At 40.6% G+C, this 23,070-nt stretch overlaps 1 protein-coding gene across 1 annotated transcript; it reads right to left on the bottom strand.

Moving 5' to 3' along the window:
• Nucleotides 1–7,169: 7,169 nt before the first annotated feature.
• On the bottom strand, nucleotides 7,170–21,378 carry LOC103698135 (magnesium-protoporphyrin IX monomethyl ester [oxidative] cyclase, chloroplastic). Its single transcript, XM_008780124.4, has 5 exons — nucleotides 20,738–21,378; nucleotides 20,188–20,252; nucleotides 19,713–20,040; nucleotides 19,439–19,537; nucleotides 7,170–7,603 (listed from the first exon to the last, which is right to left on the bottom strand). The coding sequence occupies exons 1-5, from the start codon at nucleotides 21,224–21,226 to the stop codon at nucleotides 7,505–7,507; spliced, it is 1,080 nt and encodes a 359-aa protein (XP_008778346.2). The 5' UTR covers nucleotides 21,227–21,378; the 3' UTR covers nucleotides 7,170–7,504.
• Nucleotides 21,379–23,070: the final 1,692 nt, after the last annotated feature.

The raw sequence follows: 23,070 nt of genomic DNA, 5'->3' as shown, positions 1-23,070 counted from the left end.
CGTCTAGGTCATAATGCCGCGTAAGACCGTTGTCCGGAAGAGGTCCCGACCCGAGGCCGGTCCCGAGCGGCGCTCCAAGGCGCGGCACATCCCGCGAGGCAACCACCTCCGGCTCGTTCTCGCCTAGGGCGGTTCCCCAGAGGCCATTGGCCAGGAAGGCCGTCACCACCGGGAGATATGTCGACTTCGACTATCTCTCCCGGGAAGGGTTCACCATAGGTGATAGGCTTAGGCCCAGGGATTAGAGTACTTCCTCACTTTAGACTCCCCACTTACCCTGGCCTTGTTAGAGAGTTCTATGGTACCGTCCATCGGGAGATGGGGTATCGAGGGCACAGTAGCCGGTGTCCCTCTGTTTGTTACGGAGGATCTTATTGCCACATCCTCCACCTTCCATTAGTAGGGGTGGCTCCCACACACCCTGAGGACAGGGTTGAGGCCCTTACGGCCGTTCTAGGGCATCCACCCAGTCACCCTAGACGAGGTATCTGCTAGCTCACTTCCTTGAGTGAGAATCCTTTTGAGTATCTGTCTAGGTCCATCTTCCCTAAGACAGGAAGATTTGATTTTGTAAATGAGAGAGACCTAGCTCTTATGTTTATATTCTTCAGGACACCCCAATCAACTTCCCAAACTCATCTATAGGTATATGTGTGAGCCCCTAGATAGACCTAGGCTCACCCTCCCATACGGCATGATATTCACCCTTCTGTTTAGGGAGTACGAGATTCCATTCCTGAGGGGAACCCTTCGCGCATTGCGATGGACAGATCGCATGCGACGGGGACCCTACACAGGATGGGGTTTCGGAAGAGAGAGGGGATCTGGGTTAGGAAGTCTCCCTCACCACAGACCACCAGACCTTCCCCAGTCCTGAGCCCGATTCTGACTTCCCGACGTCCAGACCTTCCATCCACTTCCTGCTCCTACCACCTCCGCCGGACCTCCTCCTCAGCTCCACCCACTCAGCCTATGGAGGTCCGGATTGTCTGAGCAGCTCCGGGAGCTGCGGCAGGAGATAGTCCGAGATCTGCTCCGGGAGCTCCGAGGTTCGGTGCCTGCTCCCTCTCCTGCGCCCACATCTTCCGTTGGTCCCTTCCTTGACAGCCGTGACAGACATGACGGCTGAGGGGAAGAGATCTACAATGAGGACCTTGGTCAGGCCCAGTTCCACAGCATGAGTGAGGTCACGAGCACCACTCGACAGATGCGGGATGACATCGGCGTGACATGCCACCACCACCGAGGGGCCGAGCGCTTGTCGAATGTGCTCATCGACAAGCTGGACGCACTTCAGAAGTCGTGACTCGAGCTGGATACGACACACAGCAGAGCCACCAGTCCATCATTCGCCAGCTAGAGAACGTGACAATGCGTCCATCTCGTGGAGCCATGGCTCGAGAGGATACATCCTCGAGAGGAGGAGCACATCCTCGAGAGGGGAGATACATCCTCGAGAGGGGATCATCCTCGAGGAGACCGTAGATGTTTTTGTATTTGTTTGATGTATTGCTTTACGTTACTTATTGTATTCAAATGTACTACACATACAATTAATACAATGAGTAGCATTTTTCTTCAATATGTGCCATTTTGATTATGGTTGATTGTGTGTTCTGTTACCTCCTTTTTGATATGATGACAAAAAGGGGGAGAAATATGTAAAAGGAAGAAAAATATGTATAAAATATGTAAAAGAATCAATGGAAATCAATAAAAAGATAAACTCTTAAAACATACAAATTTGTTCTAAGTGGATTCGGTACCTCGAGGCTCATTATCTCTCTTTTGGGGCTCCTAATGGAGTAATCTCCAGAATCTATTCAAGGGATATTCGGAGATTAGCTGAATCCTACTCAAGAACAAATTGACAGATTTTTCCTCTAAAAACAAAAATTTCAGTTCAAAAACTTCAAAGCATTAAAAGGAAAATTCAGAGAATCAAAACAAAGTAGAATGCATATGTTGAGGGGGAGAATCTGAATTTTAATCAAGCTAAATCATTAATATATATAAGCCAAACAATTGATTGCATAATATGAAGGCTTATATAATTCCAAATGAAAGGGGGAGCTTTAACTCCGAAATTTATTGTTTCACTCCTTTCAAACTTGGATAAATTAAATTACAGACATTTGAATTCATTTATGGATTTTATTTCATTATTTATTGAGCAATTCACTTTACATATACTCAATGTTTTGTCATCATCAAAAAGGGGGAGATTGTGGAGTGATTGATTAAAACCCATTTGATTTTGATGAGCTCAAAGCATTTGAGTATATTTCTTGTTACTAATGAATTCAATTGAGTGTTTCAGTGAAAATCCTGTCCAAGTGTCTCAGACTTGGTTCATATATTTTGGATAAGTTAAGAAGTCAGCTGAACCAAAGTCTGAGACTCGAGTCGACTCCCGAGTATCACGAGTCCGACTCCAAGCGTATCAAGTTCACTGGCACGAGCTCGAGTCGACTCCGATCAGTACGAGTCGACTCCGACTGAGAACAGACAGAAGAACTGAAAGCTTCAACTCAGAACCTGTCAACGAGTCGACTCCCGAAGTGTGCGAGTCGACTCCAGTTCACGAGTCGACTCCAGGGTAGTAAGCGTCGACTCCAAGAGGAATACAAAGAAAAAGTCAGAGAGCAGTTTTCGGGTCTGAGATTCGAGTCGACTCCAGTGGAACGCGAGTCGACTCCGATGGTTGGCAGGTCGACTCCAAAGACAGCAAGAGTCGACTCTCAGCAGTACATAAAGAAAAAGTCAGAGGGCAGATTCTGGACTCTGAGATTCGAGTCGACTCCCGCATTACGCGAGTCGACTCCGAGACTCCGCGACCACAAAGAAGACAGAAGACCAAGTTACTGCCTCTGAGATTCGAGTCGACTCCCAGACAGCTAGAGTCGACTCCAAGGCAGCTTCACATCAAAAGGGCAGAAGACCAAGTTTCGGAAACTGAGAGCCGAGTCGACTCCCAGGACAGTCGAGTCGACTCGAGTGGACCAAATTCAAAAATACGTCCACGGACTTCATGGATGAGCCGACTCCGAGAAAGCCAAGTCAGCTCCAGAAGTTGGCGAGTCGACTCTGGGTCAAGACGAGTCGACTCCCAGTCGTGAAGCAACTTTAATTCAAATCTGGAACAGTTGCAGAGTCGACTCCGGAAAGTATGAGTCGACTCCCGCTACAGACGAGTCGACTCTTGATCGCACGAGTCGACTCCAACCCACCAACGGACACATTGTCAGACTGTACAGAGTGTGCAGAACGGGCAGAAAAAGCTCTCTAATGGCTAGTTTCCGTGGGGGTTGGTTTAAATAGCCACAGAGGACTGTAGCAAGAGATAGAACAACCATTCCACTCCAAGTAATCAAGCTTTCAATCTCTGCAACTTGTTCTTCAACGAAAAAGAGGGAAGAGCAGCATTAACTGCATCCACCTACTTCTTCCCAACATTGAAAGACCTTCTCCTGCATTCAAGTCGACTACACATTCAAGAGGAGACCCGAAGTTCAAGAAGCCCTTCCTCTTCTCCAACTTAAAAGCGTTTGAGGGCTCTTAACTTCGTTATTGTTCATATTGCCATTTATCTGCTTTGAGAAGCTGTATTTTTCTGTTTGTCTCTTTTATCTACACCTTTGTCTTGCTTGTTCAATCGGGGCATTGAATCAAGAGTATTGAGGTTGGTTGGTGAGCCGAGTGTAAAACCAACGTTGTAAGGGTTCGATTGTGATCCCGGGAAAAACAATCGGGGTTGGTTCTAGTCGGTGAGCCTGGGAAAACCGACCGAGTTCGTTGTGAGCTCGTAAAACAACAGGTTTGGTTGTGAGCTTGGAAAACAACCGGCTGTAATCCAAGGGGTTATAGTGAATTCCCAAGAGAGACTTGGGGAGTGGACGTAGGAGCAAGGGTTAGCTCCGAACCACTATAAAAGCTTTGTGTTTGTGATTGCTTGTCTCTTACCATTACCCTCATTTCATACACATCACAGCAACTAATTAATCATCTTGTAAAAAGCATTAATTAGTCACCCACAAACGCTTTAATAGTTAAAATTATTTTAAAACCCAATTCACCCCCCCTCTTGGGTTGTCTATCTGGGCAACAATTTTGATTAGTACAAAAAATTGTTCTTGTGCTACCGGCTTAGGTTCGAACCTATGGGATCACATGCATAGAAGTTTTTGGATTGATCAAATGGCTGACAGATGATTAAGAATCGTCTAGAGGTACATTGGTCAATTCGATTGACAAATTACCTTAAGCAAAGTTGCAGTAAAATAATTATTGAATTATTGGAGAATTAATTGGCAATTAGAATGCTAATGAACTAAATTTGATTGAATGATTGGGCTTAGGTTGAGCCAAATTGAATAAGATTCAATTTGGGCTACATCAGGGTTTGACCTAATTGGATTGGGTTCGACCCAAGTAGATTTGGCTTGACCAAATTGATGGACTTGACCAAATTGGATTGGACTTGACCCGAGTCAATTAGAAGTCCTTATTTGATAAGGAATCTAAGTTAAAAAATTCAGAATTTGAAAAGAAGAAGAATCTCTAAAAATTAGGAATCTAGCTTTCCTTCTTGGAGAAGATTGACACCTCATCATATCTCCCAGACTCATGACGCCTCTCTTCATTTTTGGGCCAATTGTTGGTTTGAGAAATCAGAGAGGCGTGGGAGAATTATTCCAAAGAGGTGGCACACAAAACTTCTAAAGAAATAGCATTGAATCCCTATTTCTAAGAGCCAATGGTTGGCGTCTAATAAGGGAATGCAGCACTCCTTCTTTGGGTGCATGACTCCCTATTTTCTACGAAGTCAATGCACCGAATAAAAGAGAAGAAAAAGGGAGTTGGACTCCCTCTATTCAGCCGTGGAAATCTCTATTTTTTAGGGATTTCCAAACGCCAAAAGATGGCTTTTTCTTCTCTTGAGGCGTGGGGGCCTTGGGCTTTAAAAGATACCTAGGGTTTTATGCTAATTCTTTAGAGAGTTCAAGGTTCTGAAAAATTCAGAAGATGGCCGCCATCTTTTCTCCTTCTTTCCTCCTCCATCATCTTCTTCTTTTCAGCAAGCAATCAAGAGTTGATTGCCACGAGAAAGAAAAGTTCAGCCATTGCAGCACCTCCTTGCGAGCTAGCACTCCCGCGGACATCAATCTTCCTGGAGCTTCGCGTGAACAATCCATAGAGGCCGGATGTATGTGCGGCTATAGAGCATGATCAAGAAATTATCAAAGGCTTCCAGCAAATCAGGTATGAGATTTGATCTCATTAGATGTTAATATTAGATCATAACATGATTGATGAAATTTCAGGGTTGCTGAAATTTCAGGATTGTATGTTGGACATACAATCACAGTTGCATGTTTCTTATAAATGTTTAAATTCTGTTATATTTTTTATGGTAGAGATTAAATCTCATGCATGCATGAAAATTAAAGAGTTTAATTTTTAGTTGCTTTCGCTGAAAATTTAAAAAATCATGCATGCTACCCTACAAGGGTTCCTTTCACTAGCACCCCGGTGAGATCGCTACCTCGATCAATCCAGATCTTCGTGTGCATATCCGTAGAGGTCGGATACTTGTGCGGCTTCAAGCAAACCTGATTTTCACGATCATCAGATAGTGGTGAAGATCTATCCGCTCACAGGTAAAGATTGGATGTTTACAATTTTTAATTGTAGATCTGAAATAATCAAGTAATTGATTTTTAATCTATCCTATAGTTTCATAATTTTCTGAGTTAGAGAACTCAGAATTTTTTTGAAATTTACGTTTTCTAGGACGGTCATACGATGAACGACCATGCACGTGTATTTCCGCTGCGACCGTCGCAACGCATGCGGGGTAACCTGACACTTATATATATTGTTAACCTCTATTCTAACTGCTTAAGCTTTTGGAGTTTCGTGTTTAGTTAGAATTAGATGCTTTGGGGTTTTAAATATGTGACAAACTTTAATAAGATAGGGTTTCATGCACCAGTAGCCCATTTGCAAAATGATGATATCTTGAAGCTATCATCTCGAGAGAGGAACTTATCATCTTTCCAGTTGTGGTGAGATAGGATTGGATGCTAGAATCCTTCAAATCCTACTTAGTCTTTTGGTCTCTTCGCTGTACATTTATATGACAAAAATGTTTAGGCCTTTACCAATGATGCAGGATGTGAATTCATTCTACGAGATTGGATTGGTAAACTTCTAAGGATTGGCTATTGCCATTTATCTTAGTCCCAATGGCTGAACTACTTGTTTCATAGGAGGGAATAAGAAGGGAGACATCATAGTCAGAGTATATATATATATATACTATATTATTATATATATATAATATATATATATATATATATATATATATATATATAATATATATATTTCCATATGGATCAAAGATGCATTTTACTATGGTTTATTCTAGTTGAAGCAATTTATTGGAGTCATGAGGACAAGAGACATACTTGGTTTCTGGAAATTAAGGAATCTTGAAATTTATGGTTAGACCTCTTGCAATATCAAGAAGGGAATGAGTGTGAGGGTTTTCTCACTATAGAATGGGTGAAACAAGCGGATGCTACTATGACATTAAATTACTGATAGCATATGTTACCATTTGGTTTCTTCCTTTTTTTTCCCTAGAACTAATAATTCCTTTTCTTGCTGGAAGAAAAATGCGCTCATAGTTTGTGTTGTTTTCAACCGTCGAAAAGATTGAACGCGTGGCGTTGGCCAGGTTGTGGTTGGACCAGCATCATGCCCCTTGACACAAAGTTTTGGTTCTCTGGCCTGACTGATACACAAGTCCTCTCTTTTTGGGGTACATGATCGATGCACAAGTCTACTAACTATAATTATTGCCAAAGATGAACACGCAGCTTGTAACTCTTGTAGTTTCCTCTTAGGTGGCTAATTGTTCAGCATATTTTTCTTTTCTTGGTAAGTTGGGGGATCAAGCCCCAAAGGATGCAATAAAAACCAGAACAGGAGAAGATGCAATTAATGTCCTAGAAAAGCACAGCTAAAAACTATCAGCCAGCCATGAAAACGATTTAGCTTGGGGCTTCTGTAACAAACAAATTCATGACGAGGGAGGTGTTTTAGGCATGCAACAATGCAAGATAGATAGAGAGAGAGAGAAGAGGAGAGAGAGAGAGAGAGTATGCCTATGTAGTAGATGGGATTTATATTGGCAGTATAAAATAAAATCAATTGGATATTTTACATTAAGTAGCAAAGCAAACTCATCATGTTAATCGCTGCCTCAGTTTCATACATGGATACTTTGGGAGAACACTTCATCAAAGTATCGAGGAATAGATAAGTCTTCTATAAAATCAGTAGACAAGCTGTGGCTCGAAATCAGCAAAATCAACGGATCCAGACTCAATAGGAGGCATGAGATAGGCAGCCAGTATCTCAGACACTAACGCTGCAACGAGAGAATCCTCTTCAAGTTCTTCACAAGAGGCATGTCCTGGCTTTCCCCAGTGGCAAATCAGCTTCTGTTGATCTCAACCATTCTATCCAACTTCCTTTTAAATTCAGGTCTCACATCCAAAACAGCCGGGAATATCCTTGCTGTTGTTCGGTTGGTCTGGAAAAAAATTAGACATGGTATTATCAATAAAACATCATAAAACTAATGTCCTCCATATGGCAGAATGTTATGATCTTCTCCTAAGAGCTCTGTATGAGAGAAGCTTATAAAGAAAAGGCACTTTGTTTTTGAGGAGTTCATTCACTGATTGAAATTCATATGATCTTATTTTTTGGTTTATCCTTTTAAGCATGTTCTAGTGATGTAAGATACATAAGTGTTAACCCCCTAATGGATTTTGATGAATACAAAACACTAGAGTAAAATTCCATTATATCTTAACAATTCAATTGAGAAATTCATGTGTTTTATTTAGAATATTGTTAAGAAATGTCTAGGCAAGTTCCCATAATTTTTATGAATTTATTGAAGAATATTTTGAGCTAAAGAAAAAGTTCAGGGACACCGAGACGTCTCCTGATAGTTTCAGAGACGTCTCTGGCACAAACAGAAGAACTGGCACACTTGGAGACGTTCCCCCGGCTCCTGTCGAGTCGTCCCCGCATTAGCGGAGTCGACTCTCTCAGTAGCGGAGTCGACTCTCTCAGTGGCGGCAGAAAGACGCTTTTCAAGGATCATGCGCGAGACGTCCCCGCTGTACGCGGAGTCGTCCCCGCAAGCAAAAAGGAGATTCCCGAGTCGTCCCCAAGATGGCGGAGACGGGCTCTCTCAGGGGTTTTCCAGAGAATGGTTTTTTCGGTGATAAGGAAGCGGAGTCGACCCTGAGAAAGCGAGTCGTCCCACGCATAAAGTGCAGACAAGCGGAGACTCCCCCTGAAAGAGCGGAGTCGACTCTCTCAGGGATTCCAGAGGACATGATTTCGGAGCAATAAAGAGCGGAGTCGTCCCCCAAAGCAGCGGGAGTCGTCCCCACTCAAAAAGCGCTAACACGCGAGACGTCCCCGTAAAGTGCCGAGTCGACCCAGATAAAGTAAAAAGTAAAATCCTATAGGCGAGACGTCTCTCGTGTAGCGGAGACGTCCCCGGAGCGCCTGGACGCGACTGACAGCTTTTCAGGTTTGATTTGAATTTCAAATCTTCTCATACTTTTATCTCTAACGGGCTATATTTGCTTTTTGGGGCTATAAAAGGGATCTCTTAAGTGCTTCTCAACAACTCTTTACCAACCAAAAGCAAAATCATTCAAGAGAGAAGTTAGAAAGAAAAAGCTCAAGGGAGTGAGTGCATTCAAGAAAGGAAATCAAGTTGCTTTTCAAGTCTCCCCAAGCGATTTCAAGCTCAACCACTCTCGTGTGCTCGGGATTCAAAGCTCACACCCAACCCTACGCGTCCCACATCGGAAGAATCAACAACTCCCACGCTGTCCAAACGGCAAAAAGATTCTTCCGGGTTTCATTGTTCATAGTGCTATATTTGCTTTCTAGAGCTTTTATATCCTTTTGTACACTCTTTTATTGTGGTGCTTGTTCCAGTCAAGGGATTGGAACAAGGGAAAGGGCGTCCCAAGCCTAAGAGAAATTGGGGGTTTTGGGGTTGTTGTGAGCCCGGTGTAAAAACAACGAGTTGGGTAGTGAACTCGCAAAACTACCGTACTGTAATCTTGGGATTATAGTGGAATTCCAAGGGCGCTTTGGGGGAGTGGATGTAGGAGCAGTGAAGGCTCCGAACCACTATAAACGTGTGTTGTGGTTGTCTCTTCTTATCGCTTTATCTTTGCTTTATTCATATATTTGTGTGTTTTATTTTAAGTTAGCCAAAAAGTTTTTAAAACACCCAATTCACCCCCCTCTTGGGTGACCATCTCTGGGCAACAAGTGGTATCAGAGCGGGTGCTCTTATATTCCTTGAAAAGACCTAAACCGTCTTAGCCAAGATCTAGATGGCAACACCCTTTAACAATTTCCAGCCGGGGGCAAGCAACCAATAGACCTCCACTCTTCAATGGGACAAATTATACCTATTGGAAGACTAGAATGAGAATCTTCATTCAAGCACAAGACTATGCCTTGTGGGAGGGTTATAGTTCAAGGGACCACAAGAACCATCACATGTGGTCAATGGCATTTCGAGTTCCCAAACCTGAGGAGGATTGGGATGAGAATGATGATAGGATGGGCTCAACTCAATTCTAGAGCCATGAACTCATTATTTTGTTCCTTAGATGTAAATGAGTTTAATAGGAGTCTCCACATGTACTTCCGCTAAGGAAATATGGGATAGGGCTTGAAGTTACCCATGAGGGTACAAATCAAGTCAAAGAGTCCAAAGTGAACATTCTAGTTCACAAGTATGAATTGTTTAAGATGGAACCTAGTGAAACCATCACATGCATGTTTACACGTTTTACCGAAATTATTAATGGCCTAAAAAGCTTGGGCAAATCTTACACTAACCCCGAACTTGTGAGTAAAATTCTCAGGTCACTGCCAAAAGCATGGGAAGCAAAGGTCACGGCGATTGTAGAAGCCAAAGACCTCAACACCCTTGGGGCTAGAACAACTCTTGGGCTCAATTGATGACGCATGAGCTCATGATGAAGCAGCATGAAGAAGAGCTGCCAAAGAAAAGGACCAATCGCACTCAAGGCCACCTCAAAGTGTATGTGAAGAAGAGAGCAGTGAGAGTGAAGAAGAAAGTCAAGATGAGGACTTGGGTTTGATAGTAAGGAAATTTAAAAAATTCATGAGAGAAAGAAACCATTCCCAAGAAAGAAATTTGGAGGGAGGAAATGATTGGGAGAAAGAAAAGGAAAAAGAAAGAGACCAATCGTATGCTATGACTGCAAGAGACCGGGACATATTCGTTCCGAATGCCCTCAACAAAGAAGCACTTTGGAAAGAAGAGAAGAAGGCATTGAAGGCAACATGGGATGATAGTGACACATCATCCTCCGAAGAAGAGAAGGAAGAGACCGCCAATCTATGCTTCATGGCGTTCGAAGATGACGAGGTATGTCAAAACCCAACTATAAATTTTACTTTAGAAGAATTATATGATGCCTTTCAAGAACTTATGGGTGATTGTAGTATGTTGGGAGCAAAGAATAAAGAATTAAAAAGCCTCCAATCAAAAACTAAAGGAAAACATTGGAAAACCTATTAATTGAGAAGGGAGAGCGTCAAAAATATGAACACTACTAACCTAGAAATTGAAAATTCAAGGCTTAGCACTGAAAATGTAAAGGCAAAAACACTAATCAAGGAATTAAATCTAAAAATAAATTCCTACTCAATAATAATACCCTCACTTGCGCAAACTGTTGAATCTCTTAAAAAGGATATGGAAGAACTAGTTAAAGAAAATGTGAATCTTAAGAATGAGATACATAAGTACAAGCCAATTGTTGAAAATTCACACAACAGCTCTGAAAAATTAAATCTTATTCTTTCAAATCAAAGAGCTGTTTTCAATAAAGCCGGATTAGGATATAAAACTAATAAGCAACAAAAGTATCTAAAGAATTTCTTTGTAAAAGCAAAAGATGTAAAAAACTGAAAAACCAACATGCTTTCTTTGTGGAAAGATTGGACATAAGCCTACTCTTGTATTCAAAGAAAAATCCAAACTAACAAGAGTACATTTGTAAAAGCTAAAAACATAACTAAATATGGGTGCCTAAGGGAACCAACTACACTAACCACGAAGGACCCAAGAAAACTTGGGGTACCTAAGAGCTTCACATGATCATTTTGCAGGTATGCCTTGCAGCCGGCAATAAAAGGAGAATGTGGTATCTTGATAGTGGCTGCTCAAGGCATATGACCGGTGACAAGAGTCTCTTCGTCACCTTGGAATCGAAAGAAGGAGGGTTAGTCACATTTGGAGACAATGCTAAAGGCCGAATTATGTGTTGGTAAAATCTCATATCACCCTCCTCATTTATTGATAATGTATTGTTGGTTAATGGACTAAAACATAATTTGTTAAGTATAAGTCAATTTTGTGACAAGGAATTTTAAAGTATCATTTGAATCATCACTATGCATAATTAGTAGTCCATTTGACAATGAGGTCATACTCACAGGAACATAGGCATGGAAATGTTTACATGGTAGATCTTGATGATCTCACCATGAAGGATGGCCAATGTCTTGTTAGCTATGAATCCCAAAAGCCAATGAGACTAGTTGGTTATGGCATCGTAGGTTAGGGCATGCTAGCATGGATTTAATTTCTAAATTGAGTACAAAGGATCTAGTCAAAGGACTACCGAAAATAGACTTTGAAAAGAATAAAATTTGTGCGGCATGTCAATTAGGGAAACAAACAAGAATTCTTTTAAGTCTAAGAACATAGTCTCAACATCAAAACCCTTAGAACTAATTCACATGGATTTGTTTGGACCCACTAAGAACTGCTAGTCTAGGGGATAAAAAATTTGGTCTTGTCATTGTTGATGATTTTTCACGTTTTACATGGGTTTCATTTCTTGCACACAAAGTATGAGTCCTTTCCCGCTTTTATCAAGTTTCATAATAAGGTTTCAAATGAACTTAATCTTAAACTAAAAGCAATTAAGGAGTGATCATGGTACCGGAGTTTGAAAAATCAACACTTTGAAAAGTTTTGTGACGAAAATGGTATCAATCACAAACTTCTCGGCACCTAGGACACCCCAACAAAATGGGGTGGTAGAAAGGAAGAATCGCACACTAGCAGATATGGCTCGTACCATGTTTGTGCGAATCGGATCTACCAAAGTATTTTTGGGCTGAAGCAATAAATACCTCATGTTATATTTTAAAATCGTGCTTTAGTTAGATCCATCTTAAAGAAAACAACCGTATGAATTGATGAAAGGTAAGAACCCAAATATAAGTTATTTTCATGTTTTCGGTTGTCGATGCCTTTATTTTGAACAATGGAAAGGACAATCTCAGTAACATTTAGTGCTAAATCAGATGAGGGGATCTTCTTAGGTTATTCCTTATCTAGTAGAGCATACAGGGTCTTCAACAAGAGAACTCTCGTTGTTGAAGGAATCCATTCATGTTGTTTTTGATGAAACTAATGGAGATTCTTCTAGAAAAGAAGAAGATGGTGATGCAGGTATACTTGAAGACGGGATCAAGGAATTCTCCATACAAGAACAAACAACATGAGGATGAGAATCAAAGAGGATACAAATCAGCAAGATGAAGAAGATCAACCTCCATCAAGAAATCAAGATCTTCCTAAGAAATGGAGGTATGCACATGGTCATCCAAAGGATCTAATCCTTGGTGATCCTTCAAAGGTATAAGAACTAGATCCTTTAAGAAACACTAGTAATTATCTTGCTTTCGTTTCACAAATAGAGCCTAAATCACTAGAAGAAGCTGAAAAGATGATAATTGGATGAATGCTATGCAAGAGGAATTAAACAATTCGAAAGAAATGAAGTTTGGACTCTAATGAAAAGACCCCACTAATGTTTCAATTATAGGCACCAATGGGTATATAGAAATAAACTAGATAGGATGGGATAGTATAAGAAACAAAGCTAGGCTAGTGGCCAAAGGATATAATCAGGAGGAAGGAATAGATTTTGATGAAACTTTTACTCCTGTTGCTAGGTTAGAGGCTATTAGACTGCTTTTAGCATATGCATGCTTCATGGATTTTAAACTCTATCAAATGGATGTAAAAAGTGCATTCTTAAATGGCTATTAATGGAGGAAGTTTATGTAGGACAACCTCCAGGTTTCGAAAATCACTTACATCCAGATTATGTGTATAAATTGCATAAGCATTGTATGGACTTAAGCAAGCTCCTAGGGCATGGTATGAAAGATTAAGTAATTTCCTAATTGAGAACAAATTTAAGAGAGGAAATGTAGACAAAATCCTCTTTATTAAAAGAAAAGGAAATGACTTATTGCTTGTACAAATTTATGTGGATGATATAATTTTTGGTGCTACTAATGATAGTCTCTGTCAAGAGTTTGCCAAGTTTATGCAGGGAGAATTTGAAATGAGCATGATGGGTGAGCTCAACTTCTTCCTTGGGCTACAAATAAAACAATCAGAGGAAGGCATCTTCATCAGTCAGTCCAAATACATCAAGGAAATGCTGGAAAAATTCAAGATGAAGGATGCAAAGGAAATCAGCACACCCATGGGCTCAAGTTGCAAGCTTGACAAAGATGAAAAAGGTAAAAAGTATAGACTGCAAATTGTACAGAGGTATGATAGGCTCTCTACTTTACCTTACTGCTAGTAGACCAGATATATTATTCAGTGTTTGTGTGTGTGCTAGATACCAAGCATGTCCTAAGGAATCACACTTGCAAGCTGTTAAAAGAATTTTTAGATATCTAGTAGGGACATCTAATATAGGCTTATGGTATTCTAAACAATCTGATATAAATTTAACTGCTTATTCTGATGCTGATTTTGCTGGGTGCAAACTCGACAGAAAAAGCACAAGTAGCACTTGTCATTCTTGGGTGCCAATTTGGTTTCTTGGTTTAGCAAGAAACAAAATTCAGTTGCCTTGTCCACAGCTGAGGCTGAGTACATTGCAGCTGGAAGCTGTTGTGCCCAAGTTCTCTGGATCAAGCAAACAACTTGAAGACTTCGGTATTAAAATGGACAATATACCAATTAAGTGTGATAATACAAGTGCAATCAACTTAACAAAAAATCCTGTCCAACACTCTAAGTCAAAGCATATAGAGATTAGGCATCATTTTATTAGGGATCATGTGCTGAAAAATGATGTGATGATTGAATATGTATGTACTGAAAATCAATTAGCTGATATCTTTACAAAGCCCCTTTATAAAGACAGATTCAATTTCTTAAGGAATGCTTTGAGCTTGTATGATCCTAGCAAATGAATTGAACTTGTATTGCATTGCTTTGCTACTCGAACTAGTAATCCACCTCAAGGCAAACATAAGTGAAAGCATGAATTCATCTAAACTAAATGACGAACTGGTTGACTTTCCGGAGGATGGTTACCCTCCCTTGGACTCTTCATGGAGATATTTTCAGAGCCTATTTCATAGGTATTCGAAATTTGGTCAAACGTTCCTCATTTCAATATTATTAATTCAAAAATCATTATCAAATTTTTATAGGATGTATCATTGAGGGGGAGGATCACAAACAAATTCACTCTAAGCTTATCAAAAGAGATCATATTGATTGGGGTGATTAAACAAAAAAAAAGGGGAGAAGATAGAATACAGTCTGAAATTTTTCAGTGCCGGAGACGTCTCTGGCAAATCGCAGAGACGTCCCCCCAAGCGGAGACGTCTCACCTTAGTCGCGGAGACGTCTCGGGGACCAAATGAGGCCTTTTTAAATAGGTCGAAATCGCTCGAGCCGACTCGAGCTTTCTCCCTCATTCCCGACCAAAACGGAAAGCCCTAGCCTCCATTTGCCTTAAATCACAAACCCTAGCCTCCATTTGCCCTAAATCACAAACCCTAGCATCCATGGCACCAAAGAAAGCTAGGACGACCCGTGGAAGCGACCTAGAGTAGCGGGCGACGGTGAGGAACGGCGGGAAGAACCCTCCGCACCTTCTCCTCCGGTTGCTCCGCCAACCACAACGATTTCCTGTGCAAATCGCACAGTCACAACCGGTAGGTACATAGATTTTGCATTTTTAGATCATGAGGGGTTCTCTATTGGAGAGAGACTCCGAGCCCAAGGGTGGGAGCATCTTTGCACCCTCAATACCTCGACCTACCCCGGCCTTGTTAGAGAAATGTTTAGTGATATGGCTTTAGGGGACTTAGCGTTCACCGCACATGTCCGAGGGACATTAGTAGAAATTAATGAGGACATCTTATCCACTGTTTTGCAAATCCCTAGGGACGGCGAGGCTCCAACCTCACATCCCCAAAGGGAAGTAGCTCTAAACTTAATTTTAGGAAGAGAGGACTGCGGCCCTCTTGATGTTGTCAACTCCCAGGACCTAAATGCAGAGATGAGACTCCTTTTAAGCATTGTCAACCGGGTCCTATTTCCTAAAACCGGTCGCTTCGATTTTGTTTCGGAGCGAGACTTAGTTATAATGCATCACATCCTACTAGGGATCCCTCTAAAACCTTCCTAGACTCATGCTAAATTACATTGCCCTATGTCATAGGTATTCTAGATTTAGTATACCCTATGGCATGATCTTTACCTTAATCTTCAAACACTTCAAGGTTTCCATTCCATCAAATGAACCTGCAAAGCCCTTAAGAAACACCGACTATTACAATGAGGGCTCAATGAGAAGAATGGAATTTCACAAGATAGATGGGTCTTGGGTCAAGGTTCCAAAAAAGAAAAGCACAAACCATAGAGGCTGAGATCCCACATCATGAGTCTGACCATCACTCTCCTCCACCTAGCAACATGGACATCCCTGATATTCCCTCCAGCTCAGCTGGACCTTCCACATCCATGCCACCACCTCCTCCAGTCAGTGGGCCCTCCTTCCTATCAGAGGAGCAGATGCACACCTTAGCATCTGTTATTTGTCAGCAGATGAGGGAGGAGATGAGATCCATGATGTCTGCAGAGCTGGCCCCCATCAGACAAGAGCTGCAGGAAATTAAGGCTCAATTGAAGCCCAAGAGCAACAAATAGTTGAGGTGGGTGCCACCCAAACCTGCAGATCATTAGAGCTCAAGGACAGCTTGAAGGCCATTTCCAAGAGCCTCAAAGAGTTGACAAAGCCAGATGGCAATGTGGGCACCTTAGTTGCCCAACTTAGAGGCAGAATTGAGATGGCAACCTGAGTTTGAAGCACTTGTGGCAGGTTTCCACAAGTCACAGGGAGATCACTTTAAGACCCTCATGGATTCTATCAATGGTTTCATAGATGCAGCCTGTAAGGCTTATGCACAAAGTACAACTGGTAGGCCCCATGAGCAACGACGCCGATGATGGATATCCTGTAGGCTCTTCTTTTTGTAAATCCTAGGCCATTTTGAAACACTTTTGTATTAGAAATCAATACTTGTAATGATTTCTTCTTTGACTATGTACTGACTTCAAAGATCTACAATGACATATGAATGAATACAATTTCTTTTGAAAACCTTGTGTACATTGCCAATTCTGTGTATGTGTTTCTGTGATTGTGCATGTGATTGTGTGATATGCCATAAAAATCCTACCACATACCTTGAGTATTCAAATTTGATACAAAGAAACAATGCACATAAAACAGGGGGAGCACACCTTGAATATGCTGAATTTTACTAAAAAGGATAATTTGTCTCCTTCATGTTGATGACAAAAAGGGGGAGTAGATATTTGTATATTGAAAGGGGGAGTAGACATGGATATTGAATATGGAATGCAAATTTTTTAAACAGTAGATATTTGTATATTGAAAGGGGGAGTAGAAATTAGATATTGTATATTGAAAGGGGAGTAGACATGGATATTCAATATGGAATGCAAATTTTTTAATCATACTCCAAAGTTGATTTAGAAAAGATAAAATTGAAGAATATTGATTTTAAGATAATTGCCCTTCTGGAAAAGAAAGGGGGAGTCAAAAAGAATCTAGCTTTCAATTATCTTCAGCATCAATATTTCATTCTAACTTGATTCAAATTCAGTTCATATGATAAAATCATTTAAGAACTATAAGGATCAATCTTATGCACAAGGAAAGAACTGAAAAATTGAATATTTTGAGTGATGCACATTGTATCTAGTTCAAATCAAAACATTATACTTGTATATCTGATCAATGCTGTGTATATGTTTAAATTTCAAATTTTGCATATACTCAGTGTTTTGTCATCATCAAAAAGGGGGAGATTGTTAACCCCCTAATGGATTTTGATGAATACAAAACACTAGAGTAAAATTCCATTATATCTTAACAATTCAATTGAGAAATTCATGTGTTTTATTTAGAATATTGTTAAGAAATGTCTAGGCAAGTTCCCATAATTTTTATGAATTTATTGAAGAATATTTTGAGCTAAAGAAAAAGTTCAGGGACAGCCGAGACGTCTCCTGATAGTTTCAGAGACGTCTCTGGCACAAACAGGAAGAACTGGCACACTTGGAGACGTCCCCGGCTCCTGTCGAGTCGTCCCCGCGTTAGCGGAGTCGACTCTCTCAGTAGCGGAGTCGACTCTCTCAGTGGCGGCAGAAAGACGCTTTTCAAGGGATATGCGCGAGACGTCCCCGCTGTACGCGGAGTCGTCCCCGCAAGCAAAAAGGGAGACTTCCCGAGTCGTCCCCAAGATGGCGGAGACGGCTCTCTCAGGGTTTTCCAGAGAATGGTTTTTTCGGTGATAAGGAAGCGGAGTCGACCCTGAGAAAGCGGAGTCGTCCCCACGCATAAAGTGCAGACAAGCGGAGACGTCCCCTGAAAGAGCGGAGTCGACTCTCTCAGGGAATTCCAGAGGACATGATTTTCGGAGATAAAGAAGCGGAGTCGTCCCCAAAGCAGCGGAGTCGTCCCCACTCAAAAAGCGCTAACACGCCGAGACGTCCCCGTAAAGTGCCGAGTCGACCCCAGATAAAGTAAAAGTAAAATCCTATAGGCGAGACGTCTCTCGTTGTAGCGGAGACGTCCCCGGAGCGCCTGGGACGCGACTGACAGCTTTTCAGGTTTGATTTGAATTTCAAATCTTCTCTACTTTATCTCTAACGGCTATATTTGCTTTTTGGGCTATAAAAGGGAGCTCTTAAGTGCTTCTCAACAACTCTTTACCAACCAAAAGCAAAATCATTCAAGAGAGAAGTTAGAAAGAAAAGCTCAAGGGAGTGAGTGCATTCAAGAAAGGAAATCAAGTGCTTTCAAGTCTCCCAAGCGATTTCAAGCTCAACCACTCTCGTGTGCTCGGGATTCAAAGCTCACACCCAACCCTACGCGTCCCACATCGGAAGAATCAACAACTCCCACGCTTCCAACGGCAAAAAAGATTCTTCCGGGTTTCATTGTTCATAAGTGCTATATTTGCTTTCTAGAGCTTTTATATCCTTTTGTACACTCTTTTATTGTGGTGCTTGTTCCAGTCAAGGGACTTCGAACAAGGGAAAGGGCGTCCCAAGCCTAAGAGAAATTGGGGGTTTTGGGTTTGTTGTGAGCCCGGTGTAAAACAACGAGTTGGGGTAGTGAACTCGCAAAACTACCGTACTGTAATCTTGGATTATAGTGGAAATTCCCAAGGCGCTTTGGGGAGTGGATGTAGGAGCGGTGAAGGCTCCGAACCATTATAAAACCGTGTGTTTGTGGTTGTCTCTTCTTATCGCTTTATCTTTGCTTTAGTTCATATATTTGTGTGTTTTATTTTAAGTTAGCCAAAAAGTTTTAAAACACCCAATTCACCCCCCTCTTGGGTGACCATCTCTGGGCAACAATAAGACAAGTAATTTTTAAAGTGGACACAAGTGACTCATTAGACAGGGAAGAATACATGTAGTATCTTCAGCAAGTAGAGGTGAAACAAATAGTTTTATAGAATTTGGGTTTATCGAAACACACACAGAGAAAATTAATCATTTGATGTCAAATACAGAAAAAAGCAAAGCTACTCACCTTTGGTAGATCAAATTTTCAAGTTAAACTAAACATATAACTCTTATTATTGACATATAGGAATTTTCTTTGAGTCACTGGAGACTGGTTATCAAGATTTTTGGCAATAAAAAGCTGGTGACACTTTTAAGATCATTGGGATTTTTCAGAGGACTAATTCTAGAACAAAAAAATATGAAGAGGAGGCTTTGCAGCCATTACAACTACAGACTACATTAGAAGTGAAATTTACTAAGATATTTAACTTATCTGAGATTAATAAATCAGTTTATAAAAGAAGCAGACCATTAGATTCTTCAGTCTAGAAAATGTGATTCATTATTAATAGGACTACAGTCTAATTATGCTGAAGAAGCAATTAGTTAATGAATGCTCACCTCAATGATCACATGCATGTCAAATTCTTTGGTGCTGAGACCAATGCCTTCATAAAAGGCAGTACGCTGGCAGTCATTTAAGTACATTGTCACATAGACCTGCCATTATTTGAAGCATATTTTTTCATGACTTACAACGAAGATCAATGTATTACTTGATATAATGACACCGAAATACATCATAGATTTAAAAAATATCTGACATTCAAGAAAAAGAATGAAACTTTAAGAAGTATATGTGTTGCAAAATATTGAATGAATAACCAGAAATTACCGAGAGGCAGAAGAACCGAGCCCACAGCTTGGCCTTCCAGTCATTGAGGAACTGTGGTTGGGCTTTCATTAAGGCAGAGAAGAAATCTCCATGCCTATTCTCATCCTGACACCAATTCTCAAAGTACTTGAAGATTGGATATACTTGGAACTGAGGATTCGCCTTCAGATGCCTGTATATGGTGATATACCTCCAGTATCCAATCTTTTCTGATAAATATGTAGCATAGAAGATAAACTTTGGCTTGAAGAATGTGTACTTCCTAGCCTTTGTCAGGAAACCCAAGTCCAGTGCCAGGTTGAAGTCAGACAGGCCCTTGTTCAGAAACCTGCAAAAAATTTGAACATTGGGGTTGACAGTTTTTAATTGCTGAGTAAATGATCCTCCAATATATACATCTCCAAAGCATAAATTTTGGAATGATCAATATCAAAAGTAAATAACTTGAAATACAGTGGAAGTTTATGATACATACCCGGCGTGCCTGGCTTCATCCCTAGACATGAGGGAAAAGATTTCAGCCACCACAGGATTGGTTTTCTGTTGCATAATTTGTATAAAATTAGAGAATTGCACCCATTCAGTATTTGGATAATATTAAATTACTCCCATTAATAGGTATACACTGATAAATTTGTAAAGCAAGGATAAAAATTAACTGCATGGATAATATTGGCTTTAGTAAAATTTGAAGGCAAATTTAATGGAAAAGATGGTTACTTTTTTAAAAAATTTAGAAAAAGTTACTAACTAATTAATGCCCTGGGAAGATTTAGTGGAAACAAAAAACTCAGCCAAAACGAAAGTCTATTAATTAGATAGTTAAGTCCATGCTTTGGATATTGTCATCATAATAATCAAAACCGGGAAGCCAATCTTCAAACAAAATCAAGATATATATAATAGCCATAACAATGATATGGATCACTAAATCTTAGATAAAATTGAAAGAATTAAATTAGAAAAGCCAGTTAAGAAAGCCAATTAATTGCTTTATAGCAGAATTTTGGAGGGAGGAATCCAACCTTAAGCCTTCGCCCGAGCTCCTTGTAAAGTAGAAACCCAGAGAACTCAGCAGTGCAGGAGCGCTCCAAGAACTCCACAAAGATCTGCCTGAGAGGCCCTTCAATCTTATCAGCAGCCTCTTTAAACTCAGGGTTTCGGACAAAATGTGTCTGATTGTAGTCAGTCTTGAACTCATTCAGCAGCGCCTCGAACTCCGACTGGTTCAGGTTCTTGTTGATCTCAGTGTTGAACAACCTCTCCATCTCATCAAAGTCTGTGGTGTAAAATCTCGGGGTGAGGAGTGTCTCCTTAATTGCAGTCTTCACAGATTTCTTTGGCCTTGGCTTTGTAGCACTGGAGGAGGTGGTGGTGGTGGTGGGCTGAGAGGTGGCAAAGACTCTGAAGTGGGAGGGAGAGTGCGGCCTCAAGGTGTTAAATTTGGAGGTGGGTCTGCCGAATTTGGTGGTAGGATTGATGGGTTTTATGATGGAGAGCTCAGCAGCAGCCATTTTGCTCCCTCTGTTAAGATTCTCTGAGTCTTGTGAAGGATATTTAGTAAGGGTTTGGGGAAGATAAGGGAAGAAGGAAAGAAAGGGGGGTGGAGATAGTGGGGAGATGGTTTGGTCCTCAGCGGAGTTCTTTCGGCTGTGGGCTGAGGTTCATATGCCGTTATGTTGGAAGGGGATGTTTTTAGCGATCGGGTCTGTCATCCAACGAAATCCATAGCCTCCAATGAGGTGGTGACATGTGTAGCAGAAATCATGTGGCCTGGCTTGATCCAAAGGGTAAACTGAAGTATTGGTGGTGATGGTGACACGTGTCCATTCCGATTTGTGGTTGTGAGCGCACAAAAGTATGGTAATGCTTGCACTTGCTTCTGCTCAGGCCATGGCCAAGAGCTGTAACGACAGAGGGAAAAGATTCATTCGCGCAAATGCAATTTTTTTTTTTTTTTAGAAAGTGCTCAAATGTAAAAATGAACAGAGTTGCGTCATATTGATAATTGTGGTTAAATAAGACTCAGACAACTGCTGGAGAGATAATTTGGAAGAGAACTGCAGAAATTGATCAGTGAATTTGTTTTGATAGAATAAACATTTTGAAGATCTTATCATTATTTAAGGTTGTATGGTTTAACCTGGACTAATAGGCTGTTCAGCAACTTGGGCTCAGCTTTTAGGTCCGCTCATGCTCATTCACCTAGAAAAGAGTGAGCTCAGGCTTCATGTTAAAGTTTTCTATATCAACACGTGGAGCTAAAAATATCCTTCTATAGAAAAAAAAAAAAATTTTTTTTATGAATACCTTTTTAAATATCGAATTTTGCATGAATATTTTTTTCAAAATTGATATTTACATGTATACCCTCGTAAAATATTTGTTTTGCTATTCTGTCTTTTTTTTATTCTTATTTTTACATATGTACTCATACCATCTAACGCCGTTAAAAAATTAATGATTTTAAATTAAAATTACTAAAATATTTTTAATAGGTAAGTGTGTAAATACAAATTTTTATAAGGGTATAGAAGTAAATGGGAACTTTACCACGATTTTGGATGACAATTTGGACAAATCTAATTTGGTCATACCATAATTATGAGGTGCTGGGCGACCCATGACTTGAAAGACTTGCAATTGACCTCCACTCAGAATAGATGACCCATAACCGACTAAGCACGTCCAGTCTACAAGCCAAATTTCATATCACACTATTTTTTATCGAAATGACTGATTGGACGGAACTTGGTGTCTCCCTGCTCCCCTATGAGGAGGACAAAAAAAATCCTAGACCTTCTTCCAAAATCCAATTCCATTGCAGAAAACTGGCACGACCCATATTTAGTTCAGTGTTCCCTCACTTTCTCCCTTCAAAAGTTAAAAGAAACAAAAATCAAAAAACAGAAGGAAAAAAAAAAAGAGAGCCAGCTACCGAGACACCAGAGGCATCGACAGCGTAATATAGATCGAGAGAGAATTCTGATGGGTCGAGGTTCCTTTGGATTCTGTGAACCTATGCCTGTTGCTATCCTTCCACACTTGAACCCTACTCCACTTAGGGCTTTTCCTCCTCATTGGCTGGCATTTCCCATCTCTTTAGGGTTCGTTTGGTTCACAGGAAACATAGGGAGGAAAGTGTGGTCAACGAAAAAATAATGAGATGCCTCTTGTTTGGTTGGAGTTTTCAAAGGAGAGAGATAGGAAAGTTATATTTTCATGGAAATATGATTCCCATATTTCATGGAAAAGTCTTTCCCATGAGAAATATGGGAAAGTTATTTTTCCATGAGGCGGAAATTACTTTATTTTTATTTTTTTTTCAAAAAGGCCCTTCAGCATTAAACAAGCATTA

The sequence above is a fragment of the Phoenix dactylifera genome, unplaced genomic scaffold, assembly GCF_009389715.1.
Source record: "Phoenix dactylifera cultivar Barhee BC4 unplaced genomic scaffold, palm_55x_up_171113_PBpolish2nd_filt_p 001692F, whole genome shotgun sequence".
Classification (NCBI taxonomy): Eukaryota; Viridiplantae; Streptophyta; class Magnoliopsida; order Arecales; family Arecaceae; genus Phoenix; species Phoenix dactylifera.
Note: the sequence above shows the minus strand (reverse complement) of the source record. Positions and strands in the feature narration are given on the sequence as shown.